Source organism: Magnolia sinica, chromosome 4 (genome assembly GCF_029962835.1).
Source record: "Magnolia sinica isolate HGM2019 chromosome 4, MsV1, whole genome shotgun sequence".
Classification (NCBI taxonomy): domain Eukaryota; kingdom Viridiplantae; phylum Streptophyta; class Magnoliopsida; order Magnoliales; family Magnoliaceae; genus Magnolia; species Magnolia sinica.
Window position 1 is genome coordinate 19548733 of NC_080576.1, and position 22541 is coordinate 19571273.

A 22541-nucleotide genomic window follows, 5' to 3' on the forward strand; every position below is an offset into this window, starting at 1 on the left:
CCGCCGTATAAATGGATCTGAAATGGGCAACAACACATGCGGCGATTTCATCCTTGTCGTCGATCAGCCTTCCGTCAACTGACATGCTGAAGATAGCTTTGGCTTGAGCTGTCATACTTGCAATGTTGTGAAAGTACTTTGTATTTCTGTCACCCTTTGTAATCCATTTCGCCCTCGCTTTCAGTTTCCAAGTGATTTCGTCTTGAAGAACCCTGGAAGATAATTCCTGAATAATTTCTATGCATCTGGAGAGGATATGAAGAGGTAAATCGTTTCCGTCGACAATAGAGTCAATTGACTGCAGCTCCGAAAAAAGGGCTTCAGATTCTTGGTTTCTTTTGCAAAACTCTTCTACCTTCCAAACTTTAATTTTTTCCTTTAATGGTCGGAGCTTACGCAGCAAACTATGGCTAGCAAAACCATCAACTTGAAAAGACGACCACCACTCCTCAATCCTCTGTTTGAACCCATCGATCGCCATCCAAGCAGAATTGAATTTGAAAGGCTTCGGGCCCCAGTTAACTTCCTCCGATGAGAGAAGGATCGGACAGTGGTCAGAGGTCGATCTGGGAAGAGCGATCTGAGCTATGGAAGGAAAAGCGTCGATCCACTCCGTAGATAGGAGGAACCTGTCAAGCCTGGACTGGATCGGATTATGACGACCATCAGACCAAGTGTATTTGGCGGCGGAGAGAGGAAGATCAACCAGTTCCTGTTGCTGGATCCAGTCAGAGAATGCATGCATAGCTGGGATGACTCTCCTTCTGCGAGAATGTTCCTCGGAGAAGCGGATGACGTTAAAGTCTCCGATAATACAGCAGGGACCTGAAAATAATTGCCTAGTTACAGACAACTCATCCCAGAAGAACGTTCTAAGAGAGTCATCATTAGGACCATAAACAGCAATAGCAAGACAACGGAAAGTGGACGACTTATCTTGCAAGATTGTTGCCGCCGAGAAAACACCCTTGACCGAATGCTGCAGGTCCCATTGAGATGATTTCCAGGCGATGAGAATACCTCCTGAAGACCCATCAGCATCTCGAGACACGAATTTGGCATCTTTTGTATGCCACAAAGTGGCCAGGAGTCTATCTGAGAAGGAAGGCACTTTAGTTTCTTGTAGACATAACACATCCGGGTTCTTACGCCTACTGGATTCCTTGATGAGGCACCGCTTTTGCCTGGAACCCACCCCTCGAACATTCCAGGAGATGATTTTCATTGAGACAACACACTTCCTCGCGTACCCTTTCTTCCACGTCTAGATGTAGACGCGGGAGATACTGTAGTCATAGATTGCAGATTGAGAAGCTCCCTATTGGACGAAGACCGAGTCGGATGTTTAATCAGATTCTTCGAAGGAGGGAGAGGTCTTCCTCTGTCTTCAATATATTGGAAGAGACCAATATAATCTTCTGGGCGGGTGCCGAATGATAAGCCTAAGGAACGACCCACATGACCAATTGCGTCCCTAATCCACCTCTTATTTTGCATCTTCTCGAAGATTTCCTCGCGGCTTTTACCTTTCGTGGCTAATAGCGAATTGTCACTTTGATTCTGATGGGAAGGTTCTGCTCTCATCTGGAGAGGTTCAACTATGATGATGTCAGTAGGTCTCTCCTCATGGAACAGGGTTAGAGGACCTAGGTCTGCCCAGTCCTGTCTCTTGGAGGTTGAAGTGGATGGAGAAGAAGGACAGGAGTCGGCACTGTGAGATTCTGAAATCAGGCTCTCAGAGAAATCCCCGCGGGATTGACTATCTTCCATCGACTAGAGGTGGAGATTATGCGACGATTGTGGAAGATTAGGAGAAGGGGTTTTAGAGGGATGTGGAGATGAGGCGGGGGGCCGGGGTACGTTAGGCGCATATCTAGGATTAGGGGGAATGGATTCGGCTACAGTGATAGGGGGCCATTTGTTATGCGGGAGACTGATTCGGGTCGAAAACGGACCCGGATCCACAGACCCGATCTCGTTGAGGGACGTAAGTCTGGGCGAAGCAGCGAGAGAATCCACATGGAGGGATGAGATGCGCTCATCAAGGTTAGCAGGGACCACGTGGCGAGCGGAAGAGATGTACGGACTGTCATTATAATGACTGCTCGGGGAATGGGATGGAGGTGGTATACGTGGCTGCTTCTCCTTCGCCGGATTAGCGAAATGTTGCAGAGTGGAAGATGAGGAACCACGTGTCGCTATGAGAGGGAGGCGTCGATCTTTCTCACGCGCTGATCGAGGTTCGTCAGAGCTACGGACTAGGGAATGAGGCGGGGAGCTACCACGTAGCCCGTAGGACGACAGAAGGCTTTGATGAAGGTCTGCAGAAGCAGATGATTTGAAAGCTCCTTGATTTGGTACTCCGCCGGAGTATGGAGATAGAGCTCCTTCTTCCCTGTTGCGCTTTTCGAACTGAACCGGATGTAGCCGATCGGTGTCTTTGGAACTCCGGACGTCACCCCACCTAAGATGATTGGATCCTGGCTCTTCCCGTTGGACCGGGAGAAGAACTATTCGATTGTCCGCTTGACACGAATATGATCGGGGAGGGGAATGCCTTTCTTTGTTTGAACCCTCGTTCTGATAACACCGAGCTCTACACCAAGTTGGGTTTTGGAATCGATTTCTAGTATAAATCCCAGGGAGGATGCTGCGGAGATGAGGAATTCGTCGTACCAAAATTCCAACGGAATGTCCCATATTAGAACCCATATATTCTCTTTCCCAAATATGGAAAATTCCTCCCATGGCATGATATTGGCAATCGGGCCAGATTTAAAGGAATTCCCTACCGTCGTCAGGAGGTCGGGGGTAAGACCTGGGCAGATTTTAACCCAAAGCGCATTAGAAGCAATAGGTTTTAGATCCGAATTCCCATATTGAAAACCAGTATTGTCTTTAATCCAGGCCTTGACAGAACGAATAGAAGCTCCTTCATTTGTGATAATGACTACAGATTTGGCCAGGTCAGCCCTATTATGATCAAACTTAGCTTGATCCATGAAGAGAGTGTCGTCCGAGGAAGAATATCGCCATTTGATTTGTGAATCTGTTGAGAATAGGTGGTGATGGGCTCCTCCGGCGTCGGCGACAAAGAAGTGGGAACCTTGACAGCTCTATTACCATTAACCAAAGTGTCTTTAAAGGATTGGTTCGAAATAGATGTGATCGTAGTGTCGGCTGTTGAGGAAGACCTATTTTGTTGTTGAGCAGTCGCAGAAAGGGTAGACTTAGGGGCTGATCGTATACGATTAGGAGGATTGGGGAGAGTTTCGGGTCCATAACGAGCCCTTTGCACTAATAGTTTTCTGCCATCAAAACTATCGCCATGGAGCATATCCACCGCCCTTGCCAACTCTTTCTCACTCCCCATGCGGATTAACGCAAACCCCCGATATTCCCCACTATTTCTATCTCTGAGCATTACCACATCCATGACTGCACCCGCTCGGCCAAAGATTTTTTCAAGATTAATGGGATACCAACCTTGCGGATAGCCTTTAACGAAAAGGGTAGGGTAATGAGCATATTCGCTGCGGCTATTACCTACCGGGGCCCAAAGACGTCTTCTAGAAACCACTTTAGTCCATTCCCCTTCCTCACTGGTTGTCGCAATAGGACGTTTGTCTCTCTGATTCTCGTTGCCCGCACGTCTGATATGATCGGAAGCCATTGATGCATTGAAAGAAATAGAGGCGATGGTTATCGGTGAAGGAGGAGCGTCATCGGTGTGCATGCATGACTTGGTCAAGCAGCCCTGAAAAGTTGTAACTGCCTTTATGGCTCATATTGTAACAGTAAAGGCAGTGGCTGTTACCTTGGATTTTACATTAGCAATTTTTAATTTTGAAGGTGAAAAATAGAAGAATTAGGAAATTCAAATTTCTTTAATTTTCGTCCCATTGAATTCACTACGGAAGTATGGATTAATTAATGTGTAGACTTTTCTACAGATTTTTTAGAGTTTATTTTTTATTTTTAATTAAAAATAATAATTTTTGTGTTTATTTGCAGTAAATTTTGTGATTTTTTTGAAAGGCACTAAAAATCATGGTTTTTCATGAAAGTAGTATAATTTGGGTGCAAAATTTCATGATATTTTGTGTAGCCAACTACAACATAAAATAATACACTTTAAAAATATTTTAATATAGAAATGCAATGGGTGACACATTGCATACTTTTATTAAATAACTTAACGCTATTATTTTTAAAACAAATTAGTGCATTGAGGACACATTTATTAATTAAAAATATTCTTGAGTAATTGGAAAATTTTGTATTAATTGCTATATAATAAACATGTAAAGGTGAGACAATTGTGTTGTAAAAAATATTGATTATTGTTGATAAAAATTTATTATCTAAGAATATTAGTTAATAAAAATAATTTTAGAAGTAAAATTGAAAAGAAAAACTATACTAATCAATATTTCTAATTTTCTTATTGCCTCTTATTCTAAAGGTTTAAAATGACAACTAGAAGGTAGCATAGTGTTGATTGGCAATGTGGAAAGCCAATTGAGGGGAACATTTAGGAGTTGAATTGTAATTAGTGTGGACTTGTGTTAGGAAGTGGAGAGTTTTAATTGAATAGGCATTTGGCGGGGATTTAATGAAAGGTAAAGGATTTCCTCAATGTTCCGAAGTGGGTGGAAGTGCCGATGAAGGTGTTGCATGCTCGTGTTTAACATAGAGAGGAGTGGGTAGCAGTGTATGCAACAAGGAAATCAGGGAAGAATTGTCACATCTTATACTTAGTATTGTGGAAGAGAATGAAGTTAAGTACCTTGTTGACTATGTGAAAGAGCGGGGCAACTTGACATATAGCCAGGGTGTTTGTGACTTTATGCAGGAAGCATAGGATGGGGAGTGGATGTGATGGGTTGAGGAGTCTGTTATGACAACCCCAAGTGCAGGGCTGTGATGTAGTGATAACTCGGTGAGACCAAGGTCGTACCCACAAGGACTTGCTATTTGTGAGGTTTTTGGAATACGTTAGAACTAGAACTAGAATCTAAACTAACTACTAAAATCTGGATTAAAGAGAGTAATTGTGAAAGAAAATATCAGAGATAAAGTACTAGAGTGCCAAGGATCCACGTATAGCTTCCTTAATGTTACTTGATTCAATTTGGATCACACAATTAGAATCGAAGTCCTATCCTATCCAACCGGATAATAGAGCAGTTAAAACATCATTCATACATCAAACAGATCTGAACTTTCATTGAATTGGTTCCCTCATAAAGCATTAACGACTTGATAGTAGTATATTCAAAGCATCTATCATGCTCGGAGTCAATGATAGATCAATGGATTCTATAGATCAATCCCTTATAAAACAGGTAAGAAAACATTCATAGCCTTCCTAAGCGTCCAATGTACTTGGAGTCAACAATGGATCAAAGTAAACTAGAAATACTAATTCATTCAAACCAAATATCAATAAATTGTTTAACATATAAACCAAATAACTTGAATCAAAGGAAAATAGACATTAAGAGGAACTACAAGCTTCATCTCTTAAGCTCTAGCTAAGAGATTAGCCAACCATAGATATGATTGAACTAAAACTCAAATAGAAAAACATAAAAACTAACTAAAACTAAAGGATTGGAGAAGAGAGAGGATTCCTTGAAGCTCCACAACTCTTTACTCTACTCCTACCCTAATTTGCATTTAGAAACTCCTAAAACATCCCTTTATATAAGCTTGATTCGCACCAACTTCAAAACGACTTGATTTTACGCAGCTATCACACCTTTGATGGCATTGAGCTCCCATCAAAGAGTTCGGTTGAAATCAGGAATTTCGTATTTTCTCAATGTCATCGAACCTCCTTTGGCGGGATCGAACTTGGCTTCGATGGCATCGAAGTACGCACAAATATGTCCATCAATAAAATCAGATTTTTCAGACTTGGCATCAACACTTACTTCGATGGCATTGAAGGTGCCATCAATGTCATCGAATGGGTTGATTTATGCACTTTCGATTTTCTGCACTTCAAGTATTCAATTTTCTTCCTTCCTCAACTTGGTTTCCTTGGATCTTGGACTCTTGAATTCTTCAATCTTGACCTCCATAGATCAAATCCTCCACCTGATAATTCTTCGAGCATTAAATCATTGCTTTAAGCATCCCTTTCTCCTTAGCTTTCAAAATCACATCGCAAGAGAAAACATGTGTTATTAGATATATTAAGCACATTCATGTTCACAAAACCAATGCATAACAAGGGGGAAATATACAATATTTCACGCTCAACAGAGTCTGGGCCTAGTTTTGAGGGATCTAGATGAGAGGTTGGAGATGATTGTTGGGGTGATGGCAACAACTACAGTAGTATAGGTGGGATGCTGAGGAGTTCCTTTACGGAGCACCCTAAGTACGCTAGTGTTGGATGATCTACCCATAGATCCATCATTGTATATGAACGAGGGTGAGACATGCTAGGGAGGCGTTGGGTTCATTTAGCAAACACAACTATTAGACCTTATTTTAGGGATATGATTGATGAAGTGGTGCTGGGGTGGTTGTGAAGCCTTCAATTCTGCAAGAGATTATGGGGAATCACCCAATGAGTATGTAAAGAAGATGTACTCATATATTGCGGGAGATGTATGAGCTGACAAATGGGTTTACATTGATGTGTGTGGATAGACGAGGTCCACTAGATGGCCAATTGTAAACTTTACGGTTTACTAAAAGGGAGTATTTGTTTTTTCAATTACATGTGTAAATGCGGGTAAATAACTAATAATTAATTTTGAAGGGTGTTTGTTTGAGGGGAAAGTAAATATGCAATTACATCTTGAAAATCGTGTCAAAAAGTATGAAATCAAGGGGGATTGGGAACCATTGAAGTTTGTGGGTCCCAAAGTAATGTATGTGTGTTATCCACACCATCCATCTGTTTTACCATCTCATTTTAGGGAATGAGCCTAAAAAGAAGACAAATTGGAAGCTCAAGTGGACCACACCACATGAAACAGGGGGTTAATGATGTCCACCATTCAAAATTTAGACCTTAGGGCCCATAGGGATGTGCATATATCATCTAGCTTGTTCATTAGATTACATTGACATGTACGAAGGGTATCATCTTGATCCAAAACCTGTGTCCCCTAAGCAGTTTTCAACGTTAGACGTTTAATTCCCACCATTTTTTTTATGGTGTGGTCCACTTGAGCTTCACATTTATCTCATTTTTTGGATCATGCCATGAAATGAGCTTGCAGAATGGATGGATGGTGTGGATAAGATACATACATTACAGTGGGCCCCCACAATATTTATATGTGCAAACTGTCTGATTGTATTTTCAAAAGTTGGAAGCCTTTCAAACAAGCTCCCTATCAATGTCAACCTCGGGACAGCCGCTGCATTTACATAGGTAAATAATCATTACTCATTTGCAAGGAAATACCCTGGTAAATGAAAAAATAAACACCTCCTAAAGGGAGGATGGGATGGGAGTGATTGTCCAACCTCGAATTATTGCAGTCCTTGTATTAGCCCATATAGTTTCATCATCACCATGCAAGCGAAATTGCAACTTGTTTTCTTCATTCCCATGAATAAAAGGAATATGCTGGGGTACATGGAGCTTGAAAAGTTCATTTTTACCATTACAACATGAAATTGCCACTAAGATAGTTGCAAGCAGACTGTGGAAGAGAACCAAAGCGTGACCCCTTGGACTCGATGACCATCAATGGGGATGCATTGGTTATTGGGGAGGATGATGGCTCACTTTTGCAAGGTTATGTCGACACACTTTGACGAGACAAATCGGTGCCCTCATGATGGCAGAAAGGCAATAAGCATGGGCATTAGTGTGCACAAATTTATGGTTGAAGAATTGGGGTCTTAGGACGACTTGTTTGACTGGTTGACGAGGGGCCTGACAGGGCCACAAGGCATCACGGTCGAATGGGGGTCCCGTGGCATGAGTTTAAGAGATTCAAAGAGTGATGATGATCGAACTTGTCCCCATTTGATATAGATGATGTTAGCGATGACGATGGCAATGATGTTCATAGAGAAGTCATAGTAGGAAACCTCTTTGCCCTATCACTGTGAAGAGGGAGTTTAATCACTCCTCTAGGGAAGTCCTACCAGGGAACTTCTAAAAAAATCACTCTAGGGACCCATATGATTATGGGGTGAGTGACTTGAGTCCCCATGACACCCATTCATGGCTATGGTCAGGAGTATGGTTATGGACAAATATATCCATAATATGGATATGGGCATGGAGGTGTCCAGCCATAGAAAAACTGCAACCACAACCAATGCCATTGGGAGCAAGGTGACAATTGCAATGATTGCTCAATATCCACCGATGGGCATGTTGGTCCACTTTGTTGAGTATGACTACCATCAATATGTTAAATAATACACTGCCTAGTATCATTAGCTCATGACCTAGCACTATATTGTAGTTATGTCAAGCCACAATATTATGGCTCTCCTAGTAGGGATATGGAAAAAACCTTTGAGCTGCCTTGTAACTGCTTTCACCGCAGTTCAAATCCAGGTGTCGCCTGATCAACAAAAGACCTGGAATCCCTCCTTGTGGATACGAGACTAGAGCTGTACACGAGTTGAACCGAGTTGAGCTTGGCACAACTCAGCTTGGCTTGATTAGCCACCAACCCCAACTCGAACTCGACTCGGCTCGGCTCAATTCGTTCAGCAGCTCAGGCCAGTTCGAGCTTGTGCAACATTTTCTCAAACACTTAGAATGCATCTTCAATCTCACACAGAATGCAAAACAATAACAACACTTTGCAAGTATTTCATCAAACACTCGCGAGCAACATCAAGATCAAGATGTGAGGGGAATCCAACAATGTAATTTTATTATTATTATTATTTTATTTTTTTTGTGGTGATTTGTTTCTTTAATCTTCCCTCGAATGCCCATTTCGAGAATACCCTGATATGAGGGCAGTGCAAGAAACAACACTTCATTGAGTCATTTCATCAAACACTTGGCGAGCAGCATCAAGATCAAAATAACCGAGTCACCAAGCCGATTCGATTCGAGTTAGGGTTCGAGCGGAATCGAGTCAAGCTCGGGCAAGCTCGAACTCAGCTCAAAAATTTTCCGAGCTCCAAAAACCAGCATGACTCAGTTCGAATCCAATTTTGAGCCAAGGCAAGTGGAGCTGTTCCGAGTCGAGTTGGCAAGCTGACTGAGCTAACTCGATTCCATACGAGACTATGGTGCGTGTATGCGTGCTATTGCTTATATGAATGACATTGGAATGATATGAACTCATTTTGGATATAATTGTACGACTTATTGTCAGCAACACATAATTTTGTCCCTAAAACAATAAAAAATCTCTCTCTCTCTCTCTCTCTCTCTCTCTCTCTCTCACATGTGTGTGTGTGTGCACGTGTGTGCGCGCAAAAGTTTTTCATGTAATGTTTTGAGTTCTGAGTGTGTGTTCATGTCTCTTTTAACATCTCCCAAAGTTTTACTGAAAAACTCCACCATTTTCCTAGAGTTCCCCAATGTTTCCCTCTGATTTAGATGTATCATGTGATACATGCGATATTTCTCGATGTTTCCCACAATGTTTTTGTTATCCAATGGTGTGATATGTTGGGTGATGCCGATACATAAAATAACACCCGACATATCGTTCAGGTTTTTCATCTAAAGTTTTTTTTTTTTTTCTCTTTTCTTTTCTTTTGTTGGTATGATCTAGATCTACAGTTTTGTGGGGTGGGAACGTTTAGGGTTTTGTTGGATTTGGATTTGGGGATAGATTTTGAGATGGGAATGGGAGGGATAGAGTGTGTGTTTTTTTTTTTTTTGGATTTGAAGATGGATTTTGAGATGGAAGTGGGAGGGATTGAAATTCAGAACGGGATATTGTTGGAAGTTGAAGGGAGAAAATAATAGAAAAGGAAAGGAGCAATAAAAAAAGATCAGGGAAGATGACTCAAGTTCCCATGGGATTTGCTCTGGTACAATTTGAAACAAAATGGGAGAACTGGATTGCTTTTTTTTTTTTTTGGGGGGTGGGGGTGGTTTCTTATATGGGCTTTTGAACATAAGAAACCCTGAACTAGAGAAAAGGATTAAAAATGCCCTCCCTTGTGGTTACTTGTCAATGCACCATAAACAGGAGGTATTTTAGTCACTTTCCTTTATGTAAAATGACTTCTTATTGAAGCAAACAAAATAAAAACTATTCTTATTAACCATATGATCAGATGGTCCACATGTGCAGGCAAGTGGGGCCCAAACATGTTACACGTGACCATGCAGGGTGCACGTGTCTTCTTGCGTAGCACTCATTTGAAGGCCCTGGTTGAATGAGGTTGGACTTTGTTCTGTGAAAATCTATGCTTCATGGGCACAGCATCGAATTGTATCTTTTACACTTTGAAGTTGAAATTTCTGTGCACAGATGTGATGGTGCTGGACATTCTGAAGTGCATGGTTAATCTAGTATAATATTGAATTTATTCGACCTCGCTACACTGCTTGAATGAGTTCTCATGCGTTTGATCACTATGCATAGAACAAATTAAAAGGCAAGGCAAAAGATCTTATTGCAGTGGCCGCAGGAAGGTTTCAATGGTGTGCGTTCGCATCCACACTGTTCCCTGTGGTGTGGCCCACTCGAGTTTTGGATCAACCTGATTTTGGGGCTGAGTACTAAAATAAACTGGTGAAAATGATGAACGGAGTGGATGGTGCACACATCACAGTGGGTCCCACGAAGTTTTTGTTACGGGCACTTGCTCCACAACTGTTGCAGAGGATTCCCGTCAGGAGGGACACATGCCGCAACAAGAGGATGGATCGCAGGAGAATTGCTCCTAATCAAATGTAGTTGTCTGTAAAAAGAAGATTCTGCATATCTTGAGCTGTTCCTGGCAAAATGCCAAACTGTTTTCCCTTGATATGCTAATTGAAGCCTCTGTTGCAACTCCATTAGGTGTGATTCATGATGATTTCTGGTAAGATCAATGTCCACTGATTCATTAAAACCGCCAGTTGTTTCTTGCTTATATTGGTTCTTGGAAAGCTCAGATTGATTTTTTACCCATTGCTTGCCAGTATTTGAGGAAATACTGAAACTTCCTGCCATTTCTCGGAAATCTTAGGGTGATTTTTTTACTCATCAGTTGCCAGTGTTTGAGGAAATACTGAAATTTCCTGCCATTTCTCGGAAATCTTAAAAGTGATTTTTCACTCGTCGGTTGCCAGTGGTTGAGGAAATACAGAAATTTCCTGCCATTTCTTGGATGATCAAATACCTCCGTGTGTGTGTCATATGATGAACTGAATTGGAAAAGCACATGAATTGAGCTCAACCATGAATTGATTCCTTATTTTGTTGTGGATGCATCACATCTGCTTACACTTTGCCAATTATCAACATCTTGTTTAACAGGCTGATATAATGCTCTGTTCGGATTGCTTCCATGATGGGAAATTCGTTGCGGGCAACGCAAGTATAGACTTTGCAAGGGTGAATTCAGCGAGAGATTTTTGTTATCTTGATGGGGACAGCTGGACTGATCAGGAAACTCTGCTGCTGCTTGAAGCATTGGAAATTTTTGGTGACAATTGGAATGACATTGCAGAACATGTAGCCACCAAGTCAAAAGCACAGTGTATCCTTCAATTTATTCGTCTGCCTATGGAGGACGGCTTATTGGACAATATTGAATTTCCTAGCACAGCCCTCTCGTCTGATAATTCCAAAGAAGATGAATATGGAAAAGCACATTCAAACGTCAATGGTGAATCTGAAGGTACTTGCACATTCCGGTTTCTCTATTCTTCATATGGATGAACTTTTTGTCTTTGTTGCATTTAACTTCTTTTCTTTTTCCTCAATTTTATATTCTTTTCAGAGGCTTGTCTGCAGGACCTTGACAATGAAAGTAGACTTCCTTTTGCTAAATCTGGAAATCCGGTTATGTCCCTGGTAGGTGATTATCATATTTTTTTAAAAGGAATGTACACAGTTGCTGATCTTCTCTATACATTCCAAGAATTAATTCCACTGATAGTATCATGTACCTGATTCTTGCAACTTTTGATGTCATAGAATCTTCTCATTATGTCATTTTTGTAAGAAATTATATCCCAAGCAGCTGCCAAGATAGGCTGTTCACCGATTGAAAACAAGAAGAAAAGAACAAGAAAAAGAAAAAAGAAAAAAAAGAAGAAGTTAACATTGCATGTTCTATGTTAGAGTTGTTTTCAAACGCTAGACATTAAATCACTGGTACTTCATCCTATACCAATATGAAGAATCACCCAGTGATTTGCTTCAGAGTGCTTAGGGCTTAGAGGCTTTCCTTATGGGATGGGTGCCACTTGATGTTTGATTCTTGCATGGACTTTCTGCAGAGCCTCTAATACTATTTTTTGCCTATCTGAGTTTCTACCATCTAACCGTTGAAAAAGTTCTTCAGGTTGCCTTTTTGGCCTCTGCAGTGGGACCCAGAGTTGCTGCAGCCTGTGCGCATGCATCGTTAGCAGCACTCTCCAAGGAGGATCACAATTTGATTGCTACAAATACGATCGTTCAAATGGAAGGTTCTAGTCATGGTGATAGGTAGGATTTACATCCATTCAGTTTCCATTTGAAAATTGAAATGTTCCAATACTCTCATTTTTCACAACATCTCTCACTATTAACTCTGATTGCCTTTTGTACACAACCTGTGCCAATGAACATACCATTTCAGGATTTAGGATGACCTGATTTTTTGATCTTTTGATCCATTTCATTTTGTTGCTGATTGATTTAATTCATGATTCCTGCAACCAAGATAGCCTTGTATTGTGTACTAATCTCATGTCATAAGACATACTAAAACCTATCTCATGTCCTTAAGGTTGAATGCTGAGAGCATGCATGCAGAAGGCAGGGAAATGACAAGCTTGGGTCATCAAGCAGGTTGTTTGTGAATACTTCGTCTTGCTACAACCTGCATTTTCGTTTTTAACTGTTACATGAATGGATTTCAGAAGAAACTCTGGCAGCACAAGGATCACATGGTAAAAATGATGCCACTGCTACTCCTTTGTCTCCTGAAAGAGTAAGAGCAGCTGCCAAGTTTGGTCTATCTGCTGCAGCATCAAAGGCAAAAATGTTTGCGGATCATGAAGAACGTGAAATTCAGAGATTGGTTGCGGCTATCATAAACCATCAGGTACACCTTAAACACCCCCCCCCACCCCCCCCCGCGCAAAAAAAATAAAAATAAATAAATAATAATAATAAAAAATAAATAAATAATAATAATATATAAATAAAATAAAATCAGGTATATTTGTGGCCTGTCTGTTATTTTTATTTATGGGTTGAGGACCCCTTTCACAAGCTTTCTGTTTATAGCTTGTATATTTGTAAAGGATCATGCATTCATATTTTTCTTGTATTGGTCTGCTATTGGACATTATTCAGAATGACATGGTACTCATCGGGAAATGCATTTTTTAATGCAACAATTGCTATTGCGCATCATCTAGAAAGTAGTGTTAATTACCCGAAATGGATGCAACAAATCAATTCATTTTTATTATGGCATTTTAAGTTATCTTAAATTGGGAAAGTATAACCCATTTCCTGACGAGTTGTTAACAGCTGTACAAGATTTGCTTGCTTTCACTATCTCAGTGTGATGCTTTTGCAGCTAAAGAGACTGGAATTGAAGCTGAAGCAGTTTGCGGAGGTGGAAACCTTGCTAATGAAGGAATGTGAACAGGTGGAGAGGACAAGACAGAGGCTTTCAGCTGAAAGAGCACGCATGATCTCAACCCGGTTCGGATCGGCGGGAAGCACTGGTCAACCAGGTGCTGTGGCAGCAAACAGCAGCAACAGTAGTAACATTAGACCACCAGTTGTCATGCCAGGTCCAGCTGCACAGGCAAATATTCCACCATACGGCAACAATCAGCCAACCCATCCTCACATGTCATTCATGCCTCGCCAACCAATGTTTGCTTTCGGGCCCCGCTTGCCCCTTTCCATGATCCATCCATCTTCATCCTCTCCCTCTGCAACTGTTATGTTCCCTTCTACTCCGGCCAATGCCCCCGCTCAAAATCATCCAATGTTGAGACCTGTATCTGGGACTAACACCAACATAGGTTGAGAATTGGACAGCAGTGTCTCATGCAGAGTTGTATGATTAATCGTTTTCAATATCATTCGGTACATGTGTAGTTGAGATATCAGTTGAATGTATCAAGTTGGCAGCATGCTAATGTGATGCAGAGAGATTCTTCTGCAGAGTGTATCACTGTTGATGTGCTTATTTTAGTTCTTTGAAATCAAAATGAGGTAGAAAATGCCAAAAAAAAAAAGAAAGGAAAAAAAAAAGGGGCGTGGATTCATTTAGGCTCTGGGCTTGATTGCAGGACTATGGGTGAGCAATTTACTATACAATTGTCTAGCTTTGTTTGCAGGTAAGGCATTCCAGCATGAGGAGAGGATCCTTACTCTTGTTCCGGTGGTAGACTCTCAGGAGTTTCAACACCCAGTCAAGGGTTCGAGTATCCAATAGGTGGTGAAATCCCATTATGGCATGTGTGTCTGTGTAAAAAAATAAAAAATAAAAAACACCCTGATCCATAGCTCAAGTGGCGTGTGCGCGTAAAAAACACCCTGATCCATAGCTCAAGTGGTAGACTGAGTGAAGGATACCTCGTTTCAAAACTGAGGTCTTGATATCGATTCCCTAGTGGGGGTGGCTAACAGTGAAGTGTGAACTGACAATGGGGTGTACTAACAAGCAAACAAAAAAATTAAAGGTGAAAGAGAGAATGGGTGTGAGCATTTTGGGATGCAATTTGTAGCACTGTTAGTCGGTGAACCCCTCCAGCGTGAGGGGTAATAGAGAATTGGTATGAGCAAATTCAGATGCTGTTTTATTCTTTACATGTTCTTGGCTATTGTGGCAAGGTGCGCATCCAATATGAGGGGAAATCAAACCCTTAAAAAGCAAAATGCTGTGACGATTAGCTTGGGGCTATTCCTTCTCTTTTCATTACACGTGCTTGGCTATTTTGGAAAGGGCTAGGCTGCTGTGATAGTAATGCACTATTTTTTTAGATGGCGACTTCAGTCTATAAAAATTTAAGTGGAGACTCTTTAAGCTTATATGCCCATGGTCATACGACAATCCAGGTGGTTCAAATAGCCAACCCAATCATGGATAGGGCATATCTCAAAAATTACACCAAGAACATAGTAACCATCTGATTTTGCCTAGGAAATTTGGATTCACTCATTGTTACTCTCCTACCCATTCATTTGATAGTCATTAAACGGGTTGTTAGGATTGCATGATCCCTAAGATTCTATCATAAGATTGCTGGAAAGCTATCATTAGATCATGGGTAGCTACTGCATCTCTTGCCATTAATGCACACATGCAGTGCCATACAAGATCTGAGCTAACTCGAATAGCTCATTCAACTTGACTCGATGTAGCTCGGATCACCTTTGCTTGAAAGGGGAATTTGGAATGGGCCCACGCCTGTTTTATTTAGCTCGTTAAAAAACAAGCCAATGTCAAGCAGTGGCTGGCTTGGCTCTGCTCGGCTTGAAGCTTGGCTTAGACCTCAACTCGGCTCTCTCTCTCTCTATATATAGCCAAATGCTCAGCTGCTCACACGGAACTCCTTCGGATTTCATGGGATTCCGCGTCACATGGACTTTTCGAATTAGATGCACATGTGCGTAGGTGAGCATGGATATATATATATATATATATATATATAAACTTTCTTTTCATGCAAAAAATCCATTCACATCTCCCTCTCGAAATTCGCCCGCCACCTCCATCTCCTTTCCTTTATGACCCCGCCCTCAAATGGCCGCCACCATCTCCTTTCCTTTATGACCCGTCACTCACTCTCTCTCGTCTCTCTTTACCCGCGCACGCAAGTGACCACCTCAATCTCCATATCTCTCAAGGCATGCTCTCTCTCTCTCTCTCTCTCTCTCTCTCTCTCTCTGTTCATCTCCCGATTCTTCTTTTTATTCCTCTTTGTACGACTTCTTCTTCTTATTCTTTTTCTTGATTTGTTATTTTTATTTTTTTTAATAAGAAAAGCTCAAATCAGGGATTTGATTTTGTAAGGAGATTTTATCAAATCCCTAATAATTAAAATATATGAAATCAAATTTAACAAATCTTATGTGTATTTCTTATATTTATATTTATAGATGATTAGTGAAGAAGTCGTAATTACCTCCAGTAACAACGCATTGGCCACATCTCCTCCATCTCCTCGTGGAGGAAGATGTGAAAAAAAACATAAACACTTAAGCTTCAAGTTAAGGCAAAAAAAGGTCAATGGTGATGAATTTTACGAAGAAGTGAGAGGTGGTGAAACCAATGCTTGCAAAATAACTTTTGCTAAGCATTCCGAGCGGTCAACTTACTATCATAAACACATCAAAAATTGTTCAAAGAGACCAAGAACCACGAGTGAAGACCAACAAATATTTTCACTATCAAGCTAGCATAATGACTCATAAATTTGAGAAAGAAAAGTTGAAAAAGAGAAACCATTTAAATTTCTAGAGAGCAAAGTTGTTGGACGTAGGCCAGTGGGGCCCACTTGTGAGCAATCACTAGTGGGTACGTCCCATGTTTTCTCCAGTCTCTTCATTTGAATTAAATTTCAAATTCAAATATGAATTTGATTTTTAATTGAAGATAGGGATTTGATCTGATTATTTGGCCTTATCCCAATCCCACCCAAACTCTCCTTCCTTTGTTATAAAAAGGAATGCGCTTCTCTCGTGTAAAGCATTGAGTCATACGGTAAACCGAGAATATATAGAGAGATATTGTGTGCGCTATAGTCTGTCCATTTTAGTTTGTCCTTGGGACGATCTGATCCATAGATCGCAATCCGGGGCCACTATTTACCGTAGGATCAGAGGTGTGAATAGTTTCATCTGCTCCAATAGTAGATAGGCGGGCCGTTGAAGCACTGTTCTTCTGCTTTGTGAGGGTTTCAAACTTCGTGTAGACCGTCAGATCTTGAGGGCTCACCTTCCGCGCTTCCCAGCAGTGGTATTAGAGCAATCAACGGCGGATCTCTGATTATATTCATCTAAAAAGGTAAGTGGCCCATCCTTTCTTTTTGGATTGAAATCCATGTTTGATTCTAGACTGTACGTCAGAAATATAGCTGCTGTGCGTCAGAAATATTGCTTCTATATTAACATCCATCCATTCGGCGTGCTTGTTTTTAGGCTTGAGAAGAAAAATAGAATTCAGATTACAATGGTGCACTTGATGTATATGAAATCTACTTGATTAGGTGTCATGCTTGATTTATGGCCACAACATATTATATCAACGGTAGATTTTCATATGAATGATTAAGATCTTGCTCTTGTTCCCCATATCAATGGAGTGGGCCCCTCATGTATACCAAAATTTTAACCAACGGTTAAATAAATAAGGTTCACATGTGGCCCAATTGATTTTCGAAATGGACAGTTTCTTAGCCATTAATGCATGAACTAAAAATGATCTACTGGCACTTTATCTTTGGATATATATATATATATATATATATATATATATATATATATATATATATATGTTTGTAAGCATGCCTTAAAATAAGCCGTCGAAACGGATGGACGGCATGGATGTATACATTCTGGTACTTTACATAAGTTGTTGTATTGAAGTACATACGTGTACATATCACCTAATATACAACAATTATTGTTGTATTGAACTACTCCACGTGTACTTAAGTTGTTGGTGACGTATTTCACCATACTTGAATGATGTGCAAGTATACACATCAGACCCATGTTTACACGTGTGTACAAAACAGACCCTTGTATTTGTACACGTGTTGTTTTGTACATATGTTGTTTTATACACATGGTTTCTGTACACATGTCAACATGTTGTTATGTACACATGTCCGCACATTGTTACATGATGTATCATAACACGCTAGCATGTTGTTTACACATGTAGTTTAACAGCAACACGTTTACACGATGTATTATAACACGTTAGCATGTTGCACATGTACATTGTTTATAGTAATACGTCTGCTAAAAATCTAACTGAAACACATGTGATTAGCTGATGTGTTTTACACATATGTAGCTGGTGTGCAACACATATGTATACACGTGCAACATTGGCTACTGTACACATGCAACGTTAGCTGATGTACATCTCACATGTTGGCTACTGTACACATGCAATGTTGGCTGATGTACATCTCAACAAATCATGTTAGCAACGTATTGCACTATGACACGTTAGCTGATGTACATCTCACATGGTGGCTACTGTACACGTGCAACGTTGGCTGATGTACATCTCAGCAAATCATGTGAGCAACGTATTGCACTATGACACATTCATTGAACTATGAAACATCAGCCGCACATGTTGGTTAAACACATATTGTTCTGTATAACATATCAGCCGCACATATGCGTACCAATCATTGGCAAGCTGTATTGTATTATAACACATGTGGTAATATACATCAGCCGCACATGTGGATCTGATCCGTGTATAACACAGATCTCTTCACTATATATGTGTTGAATCCAAACCGTCCATCCATCTGATGAGCTTGGATTTATACTGGAGAAGTACAATAAGCACTTGGTCAATGTGCTAGTGTATGTGTGTTGGCGGATGTACGCTGATGTACAAGTGCAGCAACTATGTTTTAGTTTTGCCAATTCCACATGTGTAGATCTGTTGAAAAACGAGTGCACATATATGATGAATTCATGTTTAATCTACGAAACATTTGTGTGGCCCACATTCAGATATGTTGCAACCTGAATGTGATATCCTGATTTTTTTTTGAATTTAATCACATATATTTTTTATGAGATGACGGACACATATCAAGAATGTTGTTTCCTTTATTATATCTTCTTCACTGTTGATCTAAAGCTCATTAGTGATCGAAACAATCATCAACTATGATAATCAATGTTGATGAAAGGATCCATCATCAACAATGATCATTATCGGTAATGATCGGATGCATCACTAATGGTCATGATCACAGGTGAAGATAGAACTCTCTTGATATCTTAGCACTTTATTTTTCTTTCTGATGATGATGTTTATATATGTGATATAATTAGGCTTGATGTGCTTAGATCTAAGTCCTCTTATTTTTCATTGAAAAATATAGAAAAACTTAGTGCTTAAATACTCCCTATACACATAAAAATAGGTTGTGTATAACCTGAGTGGGAGTTTATTCTCCTCCACCAAATGATGCATGCAACTAAGTAATGGTAGGTTGCACGTTATATAAATTTATTTTTATAAAAGCATTAAATCTCATCTTAAAAGGAGAACTTGATTGTTCTACACCGCCCATTCGGGTATGTGGACTTTCAGATCTCATTAAGATGCGTTTACTACTTTTATACTTTGAAAATTTGCATAACACGTAAAAATGCTGATGATTATTGTCAATACCTTAGATCATAGCTAAGTAGTGATACTCATGCAATGTAGAGATGGCCACCAAAGTGTTAATCGCTGAACAACTGAAATAACAACATTTCGATGGCAACAACTACGAAGACTGGTCCCGCGCAGTGCGATGCCTTCTGGACGAGGACGACATATCTCACCCACTCGATGTAGTTCAAGAGAAACTCATCCTGGCTGAAAACGGAAATTTACAAGAACATAGGGTTGCGATGACTCGCTATAATAAGTGGCGAAAACAAAATCGTTCAACCCGTAATGTCCTTCTTAACACTATGCACAAAGAACTCATACCTACGTATGAAGTGCATGAAACTGCTAAGGGAATCTGGGAAGCACTGATAGATGCCTACGTGCAGAAGTCAGATGCGAGAGTTAGGGCAATGGAATTAGAATTTCAGAAGTACAGGATGCCTGTCGGCTGCCCCATCAAAGATCATATTCGTAAGATGAAGCAAATGATAGGTGCCCTTAGGAATGTTGGGTGTAAATTGACTGAAAATCAGAAGATTATAGCCATGCACCGTTCCTTGCCTGAATCTTGGGCCCAAATCAAAAGAATTCTAAACCATATTGATTCTATCACTACGTTCAAAGACTTTTGTGGCCACTTGGTACGTGAGGTTGAAATGAATGCAATTCAGCCAGGTTCGGCCAAGGCCTTTGTAGCAGAGACCCACAAGCGGAAAGCTAACAACAAACGGTCCAAAGCTCGCAAGAAGGCGAAGAAAAATAATCAAGAACAGAAGACTACAACACCTCCTCCAAATCTCAAGAAGGGGAATGGAAAGAAGAAGCAGAAAAAGATAAATGTAGTCTGCTTTTTCTGTGAAAATTTCGGCCATTATGCTCGACAGTGTGCCCATAAAAAGACGGTAATTTCTCAGTCACAAGATACTTTGTATGTAGGCGTTTGTTCTGAAATCCTTTCCATTGATACTATATCTAACGAGTGGAGTTTGGATTCAGGCGCAATAAAGCACGTGACACAGAGTCGTCGAGGACTCGAGGAATTCCAGCCTGTAGCCAAAGGAAGTTACAAGCTGTACATGGGCAATAACGTTGTTGAAGACGTATTAGGGATTGGGGTTCTCCATCTCCGTACGCGCATAGGGCAAACAATAATCCTTCGTAATACTCTTTTTGCACCGGGGATGCGTCAGAATTTAATTTCTGTTTTTAGGTTATTATTGATGGTTTTGATATTCGATTTTCCGGGACAAGAGTTTCTTTGAGACTGAATAACCTCATCTTTGCATGGGAAAATTTAATTTCAGATATATTTATTCTAGACGTAGATTATGATAATGCCCCTCTTGCTTTATCTGCTATGTCGAATAAAAATGTAGTATCTGAATCTCAAAAATGGCATGCGAGGTTAGGTCACATCGGAAAGGATCGTATGACAAAACTAGTACGTTCTGGTCTGTTAGACTCCTTATCCAAAGTTGATTTGCCGTTTTGTGAACATTGTGTGTCTGGGAAGACTTCGAAGAAACCATTTCCCAAAGTGGTTAGGTCTAAGAGCACATTAGAGATAATTCATTCAGATATTTGTGGACCCTTTAATGTATATACTAGAAACGGATGTCAATACTTTATCACTTTCATTGACAACTAATCACGCTATGGATATGTGTATCTCATCTCATACAAATCTGAGGCTTTTGATTGTTTTCTTAAATATAAAGCTGAAGTGGAAAATCAGCTTGAGAAAACAATTAAAATCCTTCGATCTAATAGAGGTGGCGAGTATACATCTGAAACGTTTAAATCATATTATGAAAACATTGGAATAGTTCGGCAGTACACAATGGCTTACACTCTACAACAAAATGGTGTTGCAGAGAGAAGGAATAGGATACTTTTGGACATGGTTAGATCGATGATGGCACAAGCCAATCTCTCTACCACATTCTGGGGAGACGCACTGTTAACAGCCGTCTACGTCCTTAATAGAATCTCATCCAAATCCATTCCTAAGACTCCATATGAGATGTGGTCTGAGGATTCCTTCTCTAGCCAACCTATGCCCTTGGGGATCTTTGGGATATGTTTTGCTACCTACTCCGCATAGAGGTAAACTTAATAGTAAAACCATTGAATGCGTGTTCATTAGGTACCCTATGCATTTAAAGGGATACGTTCTAGTTTATGAGGACCATGAACGATGGATTGAGATAGAATCCAGAAACGTGACCTTCGTTGAAGATAGATACCCAAGCCGAATAAAGTAAAAAGCTCCAATAGAACTGTTTGAAATACCCGATGTATCTTAGGAGAGTGGGAGTTCTGCTTCTCACGATGATGATGCTCCTATCATTCGTCAGGACGATGGGAGGAGATCTCAGCAGGCTCATGAGTTACGTTGAAGCGAAAGAGGATTAATTTCTCGAAGATACTTCGATATTGAGAGGCAAACATTCTCTTGCGTTGCAGTTGATGATGATGAACCTGATTCGTATCAGGATGCATTATTATCTTCTAACTCGGCCGATTGAGTGAATGCTATGGATGAAGAGATCGCTTCTATGGAGAAGAATAAAGTCTGGGAACTTGTTGATCTGCTTTCCAATCGCAAAGCGATAGGTAATAAATGGGTACTTAAGATCAAAAGAAAGGCAAATGGTACAGTGGACAAGTATAAAGCACGATTAGTTGCCAAAGGTTTTACACAACAAGAAGGCATTGACTATGAGGAGACATTTTCACTTATTGCAAAGTTCTCCTCAATCCACATGATCTTGTCCATTGTCGCAAGTTTAAACTTAGAGTTATATCAGATGGATGTAAAGACCGCATTCTTAAATGGTGACTTGGATGAAGAGATATACATGCAACAGCCTATGGATTATGTGGACAAAAAGCATCCAAAGAAAGTCTGCAAGTTGTTGAAATCTATCTATGGGCTGAAGCAATCTTCAAGACAGTAGTAGATGAGGTTTCACTTGGCCATCACTTTTGGATTCATGATGAGTGAAGAAGATTATTGTGTATACATGAAATGGTCTGGAAGATCT

The 22541-nt window shown here is 40.4% G+C and overlaps 2 protein-coding genes across 3 annotated transcripts in view; both read left to right on the top strand.

Annotated features, from left to right (window-relative positions):
- LOC131242680 (SWI/SNF complex subunit SWI3C homolog) overlaps nt 1-14288 on the top strand; it is a 33146-nt gene extending 18858 nt beyond the window's left edge. For both annotated transcript variants that reach the window (XM_058241481.1, XM_058241482.1), the window contains exons 4-9: nt 11430-11793; nt 11896-11969; nt 12463-12605; nt 12889-12950; nt 13022-13206; nt 13690-14288. In XM_058241481.1, coding sequence (XP_058097464.1) covers nt 11430-11793; nt 11896-11969; nt 12463-12605; nt 12889-12950; nt 13022-13206; nt 13690-14151 — 1290 coding nt within the window. In that variant the 3' untranslated portion in view covers nt 14152-14288. The remainder of the gene's footprint in view (nt 1-11429; nt 11794-11895; nt 11970-12462; nt 12606-12888; nt 12951-13021; nt 13207-13689) is intronic.
- Nucleotides 14289-19692: 5404 nt separating this feature from the next.
- Nucleotides 19693-20608, top strand: LOC131244398 (uncharacterized). Its single transcript, XM_058244010.1, has 2 exons — nt 19693-20396; nt 20491-20608. Exons 1-2 carry the CDS (start codon nt 19734-19736, stop codon nt 20497-20499), a joined length of 672 nt encoding a protein of 223 aa, XP_058099993.1. The 5' UTR covers nt 19693-19733; the 3' UTR covers nt 20500-20608.
- The last annotated feature ends 1933 nt before the right edge of the window (nt 20609-22541 follow it).

What these genes read in the sequence shown, in the direction of transcription:
- LOC131244398 (XM_058244010.1), top strand. Translation starts at nt 19,734, where the DNA reads ATGACTCGCTATAATAAGTGGCGAAAACAAAATCGTTCAACCCGTAAT.